This window comes from Babylonia areolata, chromosome 13, assembly GCF_041734735.1.
Source record: "Babylonia areolata isolate BAREFJ2019XMU chromosome 13, ASM4173473v1, whole genome shotgun sequence".
In the NCBI taxonomy this organism is placed as follows: Eukaryota; Metazoa; Mollusca; class Gastropoda; order Neogastropoda; family Buccinidae; genus Babylonia; species Babylonia areolata.
The window spans coordinates 7,628,292-7,635,680 of NC_134888.1; the positions used below are offsets into that span (position 1 = coordinate 7,628,292).

Consider the following 7,389-nt stretch of genomic DNA (forward strand, 5'->3'; position numbering starts at 1 on the left):
GAGAGAGCGTGGGTGTGTGTGCCTCCCTCTCCTCTCTCGTCCCCAACCAGGCTGGTCACCTGTGACAGAACGGTAATGGTGGTGAAGAAGAAGAAGAAGAAGCAGCAGAAGATTATGATGCTAATAATGATGATAATGACGATGAGAATCACGATGTTGATGATGATGTTGATTATGTAGATGAAGTTAACGATGTTGACGTTAAAGACGTTCTTGAAAGCCATGGTGATGAAGTTGATGATGGTGCTATTGCTGTTGACACCTGTAGCAGTGGCAGTGGTTGTTGTCACCCCTGTCACCCCGCCCCCCTCACCCTCCCCTCCCTGTGTCCCCAGGAAGAGCTACACGTGCTGTGTGGTTGTCACCCCTGTCACCCCACCTCCCTCACCCCCCTCACCCCCCTCCCTGCGTTCCCAGGAAGAGCTACTCGTGCTGTGTGGTTGTCACCCCTGTCACCCCGCCCCCCTCACCCCCCCTTCCTGTCACCCCGCCCCCCTCACCCCCCCTCCCTGTGTTCCCAGAAAGAACTACTCGTGTTGTGTGGTTGTCACTCCTGTCACCCCGCCCCCCTCACCCCCCCTTCCTGTCACCCCGCCCCCCTCACCCCCCCCTCCCTGTGTTCCCAGGAAGAGCTACTCGTGCTGTGTGGTTGTCACCCCTGTCACCCCGCCCCCCTCACCCCCCTCACCCCCCTCCCTGTGTTCCCAGGAAGAGCTACTCGTGCTGTGTGGACCAGTTCACCCTGCTGTCAGTCACGTGCCGCCTGGCGAGGAAGCCTCACTTCTACCGGTACCTGACGGTCGGCCCCGCCGCCGTGCTGGGTCTGCTGGTGCCCGTGCTTTTCCTCCTGCCGCCCGGCACCTCGGGGAACAAGACCTGCTTTGGTCAGTGTGCTGGCTGTCTGGCTGTTTGGCTGGCCGTCTGTCTGTTCACCTGTCTGTCTGTGGTCAGTGTTGTTCGTCTGTCTGTTCACCTGCCTGTGGTCAGTTTGTCCGTCTGTCTGTCTGTGGTCAGTGTTGTCCATCTGTCTGTTCACCTGTATGTCTGTGGTCAGTGTTGTCCATCTGTCTGTCCACCTGTCTGTGGTCAGTGTTGTCCGTCTGTCCGTTCACCTGTCTGCCTGTGGTCAGTGTTGTCCGTCTGTCTGTCTGTGGTCAGTGTTGTCCGACTGTCTGTCTACCTGTCCGTCTGTGGTCAGTGTTGTCCGTCTGTCTGTTCACCTGTCTGTCTGTGGTCAGTGTTGTCCGTCTGTCTGTTCACCTGTCTGTCTGTGGTCAGTGTTGTCCGTCTGTCTGTCTGTGGTCAGTGTTGTCCGACTGTCTGTCTACCTGTCCGTCTGTGGTCAGTGTTGTCCGTCTGTCTGTTCACCTGTCTGTGGTCAGTGTTGTCCGTCTGTCTGTCTACCTGTCCGTCTGTGGTCAGTGTTGTCCGTCTGTCTGTTCACCTGTCTGTGGTCAGTGTTGTCCGACTGTCTGTCTACCTGTCCGTCTGTGGTCAGTGTTGTCCGTCTGTCTGTTCACCTGTCTGTGGTCAGTGTTGGCCGTCTGTCTGTTCACCTGTCTGTGGTCAGTGTTGTCCGACTGTCTGTCTACCTGTCCGTCTGTGGTCAGTGTTGGCCGTCTGTCTGTTCACCTGTCTGTGGTCAGTGTTGTCTGTCCGTCTGTTCACCTGTCTGACTGTCTTTCTGTGGTCAGTGTTGTTTGTCTGCTCATCTGTCTGTCTGACCGTGGTCAGTGTTGTCTGTCTGTCTGTCTGTGTGTTGGTCTTTCTGTCAGCCCTCTGTGGATAGTGTTTTTTGTCTGTTTGTCAGTCTGTCTGTCAGTCTTCTCAGTCACAGTTGCTGTGATTGTGTGTGTGTGAGAGGGACTGGTGAGGAGACTATGGTTTGCTTCTGTGCAAGCTTCAGTGCTGTGTGAGTACATTTGTTGCTATCATCATTTGTCTTCTTCTTCCTCTTGTCGTTTTATGGGTTTTTTTATGATGCATTCATGGGTATCTGATAGAGAGAGGGAGAGAGAGGGGGTGATAGGTTGAAGACCTTTAAAATTGGGACTGCCAGAAATATGTTTACTTATTTATTTGTTGTTTGTGTGTTTGTTCATTTATTTATTCGTTTATTTATTCATTTATTCATTTGTTTATTTGTTTAGTGATATTGCAACAAATCACGTTTGAGGAAAGTTACGTCCCATGTTACGTCCACCTCGCACAAGAATGAAAGTTGTTTCCCTTGTTTACTTCACTAATCTGATGCTGTTTTTTTTGTTTTTTTTTACTGCAGGTCTGTTGTTGCTGCTGTGCCTGACGATGCTGATGCTGATTCTGGAGAACGCCGTTCCCTACACTCATGGTTCTCTGCCTCACGTGGGTCAGTGAAGCGCTGTGCTGTGTTGTGTTGTGTGGGATTGTGTTGTGATGTGTTGTGTTGTGTGGGATTGTGTTGTGTTGTGTGGGATTGTGTTGTGATGTGTTGTGTTGTGTGGGATTGTGTTGTGATGTGTTGTGTTGTGTGGGATTGTGTTGTGATGTGTTGTGTTGTGTGGGATTGTGTTGTGATGTGTTGTGTTGTGTGGGATTGTGTTGTGATGTGTTGTGTTGTGTGGGATTGTGTTGGGATTGTGTTGTGTTGTGTGAGATTGTGTTGTGTTGTGTTGTGTTGTGTTATGTTGGGCTGGGTGTTGTGTTGTGATGTGTTGTGTTGTGGGGGATTGTGTTGTGATGTGTTGTGTTGTGTGGGATTGTGTTGTGATGTGTTGTGTTGTGTGGGATTGTGTTGTGATGTGTTGTGTTGTGTGGGATTGTGTTGTGATGTGTTGTGTTGTGTGGGATTGTGTTGGGATTGTGTTGTGTTGTGTGAGATTGTGTTGTGTTGTGTTGTGTTGTGTTATGTTGGGCTGGGTGTTGTGTTGTGATGTGTTGTGTTGTGGGGGATTGTGTTGTGATGTGTTGTGTTGTGTGGGATTGTGTTGTGATGTGTTGTGTTGTGTGGGATTGTGTTGTGATGTGTTGTGTTGTGTGGGATTGTGTTGTGATGTGTTGTGTTGTGTGGGATTGTGATGTGATGTGTTGTGTTGTGTGGGATTGTGTTGTGATGTGTTGTGTTGTGTGGGATTGTGTTGTGTTGTGTTGTGTTGTTTGGGATTGTGTTGTGTTGTGTTGTGTTGTGTGTGATTGTGTTGTGATGTGTTGTGTTGTGTGGGATTGTGTTGTGCTGTGTGGGATTGTGTTGTGTTGTGTGGGATTGTGTTGTGCTGTGTTGTGTTGTGTGGGATTGTGTTGTGTTGTGTGTTGTGTTGTTTGGGATTGTGTTGTGATGTGCTGTGTTGTGTTGTGTGGGATTGTGTTGTGTTGTGTGGGATTGTGTTGTGATGTGTTGTGTTGTGTGGGATTGTGTTGTGCTGTGTTGTGTTGTGTGGGATTGTGTTGTGCTGTGTTGTGTTGTGTGGGATTGTGTTGTGCTATGTTGTGTTGTGTGGGATTGTGTTGTGATGTGTTGTGTTGTGTTGTGTTATGTTGGGCTGGGTGTTGTGTTGTGCTGTGTTGTGATGTGTTGTGTTATGTTAGGTTTTGTGTTGTTTTTTGTTGTGTGGGATTGTGTTGTGTTTGTCATTTATATTGCATCGTACCATACTGTACTGTGCTGAACAGTACTGTACTGTGCTGTGTTGTACTATACTGTATTTTATTGGTCCATGTTGTACTATACTGACCACCTTCAGCGTGTTGTACTGTACTGTACTGTACTGTGCCCAGCGTCGTTCTACCTGGGCACGGTGATCCTGACCGCCTTCAGTGTGTTGTACTATACTATACTATACTATACTATACTATACTATACTATACTCAAGGCCTGACTAAGCTTGTTGGGTTACGCTGCTGGTCAGGCATCAGCTTGGCAGATGTGGTGTAGCGTATATGGATTTGTCCCAACGCAGTGATGCCTCCTTGAGCTACTGAAACTGAAACTATACTATACTATACTGTGCTATACTATACTATACTATACTATACTATACTATGTCCAGCGTCGTTCTACCTGGGCACGGTGATCCTGACCGCCTTAAGTGTGTTGTACTATACTATACTATACTATACTATACTATACTATACTATACTATACTGTGTCCAGCGTCGTTCTACCTGGGGACGGTGATCCTGACCACCTTAAGTGTGTTGTACTATACTATACTATACTATACTATACTATACTATACTATACTATACTATGTCCAGCGTCGTTCTACCTGGGCACGGTGATCCTGACCACCTTCAGTGTGTTGTACTATACTATACTATACTATACTATACTATACTATACTATACTATACTATACTATACTATACTGTGTCCAGCGTCGTTCTACCTGGGCACGGTGATCCTGACCACCTTCAGTGTGTTGTACTATACTATACTATACTATACTATACTATACTATACTATACTATACTATACTATACTATACTATACTATACTATACTGTGTCCAGCGTCGTTCTACCTGGGCACGGTGATCCTGACCGCCTTAAGTGTGTTGTACTATACTATACTATACTATACTATACTATACTATACTATACTATACTGTGTCCAGCGTCGTTCTACCTGGGCACGGTGATCCTGACCACCTTCAGTGTGTTGCTGTCAGTGGGGGGCACCATCCTCAGCAAGAAGGGTCAGCAGCACAAACCTCTGCCTCCCTGGATCAGGTCACTGCACTCCGTGAGTTTGGGGGCTGGGGGGGGGGTATGTGTGTGTGTGTGTGTGTGTGTGTGTGTGTGAGTGTGTGTGTGTGTTAGGGGGGTGGGTGGGTGTAGGAAGTGTGTGTGTGTGGGAGAGGTGAGGTGGGTGGGTGGTGATGATGATGATGATGATGATGATGATAACGATGATGATGAGAATGACGACGATGATGATGAATTCAGTGATCATGACTTCCCTGTTGATAATGATAACGATGATGGCGATGATAATGATGATGGTGATGATGATGACGATGATGAATTCAGTGTTCATGACTTCCCTGTTGAAGATGATGATGATGATGATGACAACAACAATAATAATGAACTCAATGACCATTCCCCCCCCCCCCCGCCCCCCCTGACCTCCCCCCCCCGCCCCCACCAGATTTTCCTGGGCCGTCTCGGTCTCCGCCGCCTGCTGTGCATGGGGGACTACATGCCTGTGGACAACACCCCCTCCGCCACGCTGCGCTCTGACGACGCCGTCACCCTCCACACCTCAGGTGACCCTGCCCCGCCCAGTGACGGCACTGACGTCATGCCTGTGACGTCAGGGTCCACGGAGCACCAGGTGGCGCTGCTGCAGGAGATGGTACGGTGCGTGCGGTTCATGGCGGGTAGGATGGCAGCGGAGGAGGGGCAGGGGAGGGTGAGGCAGCAGTGGGAGGAGCTGGCCCAGGTGATGGACAGATGTCTGTTCCTCATCTTCTTCGCCCTCTACCTCTTCACCGCCGTGTCGCTGCTCACCTGAACTCAGGCCTTCTGAAGGCTGGGCAGAGCGTTGAGCTACCTGCAGAGAACTGGCTGTAGGACTTGCCTCTTGCTCAGTGCTCATGAAAAAAAGCTTGCCGGCTTGGAGTGGTGGTGGGGTGGGGGAATTGGGGGGGTTGTTAATCACCTCTGAGCCTATCATACCTGAAGACAGTATTCTTTGAGTCTCCCCCTCACCCCCACCACCACCCCCTTACCCCAGACCCATTTCCCCAGCTACAGAAGATGTCAGTGTTATGGATGTTTGTCTTTTTTTTTTCCTGATCGAAGCCCACGCCTTGCCAAAAGCCCTGACAGCCCTGATGATAAAGCTGTGTCTGTTCTTTGCTCTGTTGGTGTCATGTTTTGCCGTAAGCTGTAAGTTCTATCTGTTGGCGTCAAGTTTTGCCTTAAGCTGTAAGTTCTATCTGTTGGTGTCATGTTTTGCCGAAAGTTGTAAGTTCTATCTGTTGGCGTCATGTTTTGCCGTAAGCTGTAAGTTCTATCTGTTGGTGTCATGTTTTGCCGAAAGTTGTAAGTTCTATCTGTTGGCGTCAAGTTTTGCCTTAAGCTGTAAGTTCTATCTGTTGGTGTCATGTTTTGCCGAAAGTTGTAAGTTCTATCTGTTGGCGTCATGTTTTTTGCCGTAAGTTGTAAGTTCTATCTATTGGCGTCACGTTTTGCCGTAAGCTGTAAGTTCTATCTGTTGGCGTCATGTTTTGCCGTAAGCTGTAAGTTCTATCTGTTGGCGTCAAGTTTTGCCTTAAGCTGTAAGTTCTATCTGTTGGCGTCATGTTTTGCCGTAAGCTGTAAGTTCTATCTGTTGGCGTCATGTTTTGCCGTAAGTTGTAAGTTCTATCTGTTGGCGTCATGTTTTGCCGTAAGTTGTAAGTTCTATCTGTTGGCGTCATGTTTTGCTGTAAGCTGTAAGTTCTATCTGTTGGCGTCATGTTTTGCCGTAAGCTGTAAGTTCTGTCTGTTGGCGTCATGTTTTGCCGTAAGCTGTAAGTTCTATCTGTTGGCTTCATGTTTTGCTGTAAGCTGTAAGTTCTATCTGTTGGCGTCATGTTTTGCCGTAAACTGTAAGTTCTATCTGTTGGCGTCATGTTTTGCCGTAAGCTGTAAGTTCTATCTGTTGGCGTCATGTTTTGCCGTAAGCTGTAAGTTCTATCTGTTGGCGTCATGTTTTGCTGTAAGCTGTAAGTTCTATCTGTTGGCGTCATGTTTTGCTGTAAGCTGTAAGTTCTATCTGTTGGCGTCATGTTTTGCCGTAAGCTGTAAGTTCTATCTGTTGGCGTCAAGTTCTATCTGTTGGCGTCATGTTTTGCCGTAAGCTGTAAGTTCTATCTGTTGGCGACATGTTTTGCCGTAAGCTGTAAGTTCTATCTGTTGGCGACATGTTTTGCTGTAAGCTGTAAGTTCTATCTGTTGGCGTCATGTTTTGCCGTAAGCTGTAAGTTCTGTTGGTGTCATGTTTTGCTGTAAGCTGTAAGTTCTATCTGTTGGCGACATGTTTTGCCGTAAGCTGTAAGTTCTATCTGTTGGTGTCATGTTTTGCTGTAAGCTGTAAGTTCTATCTGTTGGCGACATGTTTTGCCGTAAGCTGTAAGTTCTATCTGTTTGCGTCATGTTTTGCCGTAAGCTGTAAGTTCTATCTGTTGACATCATTTTTTGCTGTAAGCTGTAAGTTCTATCTGTTGGCGTCATGTTTTGCCGTAAGCTGTAAGTTCTATCTCTTGGCGTCATGTTTTGCCGTAAGTTGTAAGTTCTATCTGTTGGCGTCATGTTTTGCCGTAAGCTGTAAGTTCTATCTGTTGGCGTCATGTTTTGCCGTAAGCTGTAAGTTCTATCTGTTGGCGTCATGTTTTGCCGTAAGTTGTAAGTTCTATCTGTTGGCG

General features: G+C 47.7%; 1 protein-coding gene across 1 annotated transcript in view; it reads left to right on the forward strand.

Moving 5' to 3' along the window:
• LOC143288812 (neuronal acetylcholine receptor subunit alpha-10-like) overlaps positions 1 to 5,763 on the forward strand; it is a 25,535-nt gene extending 19,772 nt beyond the window's left edge. Inside the window, exons 7-10 of the mRNA XM_076597446.1 lie at positions 709 to 884; positions 2,282 to 2,368; positions 4,591 to 4,718; positions 5,127 to 5,763. Of these exons, the coding sequence (XP_076453561.1) occupies positions 709 to 884; positions 2,282 to 2,368; positions 4,591 to 4,718; positions 5,127 to 5,492 (757 nt within the window). The 3' untranslated portion in view covers positions 5,493 to 5,763. The remainder of the gene's footprint in view (positions 1 to 708; positions 885 to 2,281; positions 2,369 to 4,590; positions 4,719 to 5,126) is intronic.
• Positions 5,764 to 7,389: the final 1,626 nt, after the last annotated feature.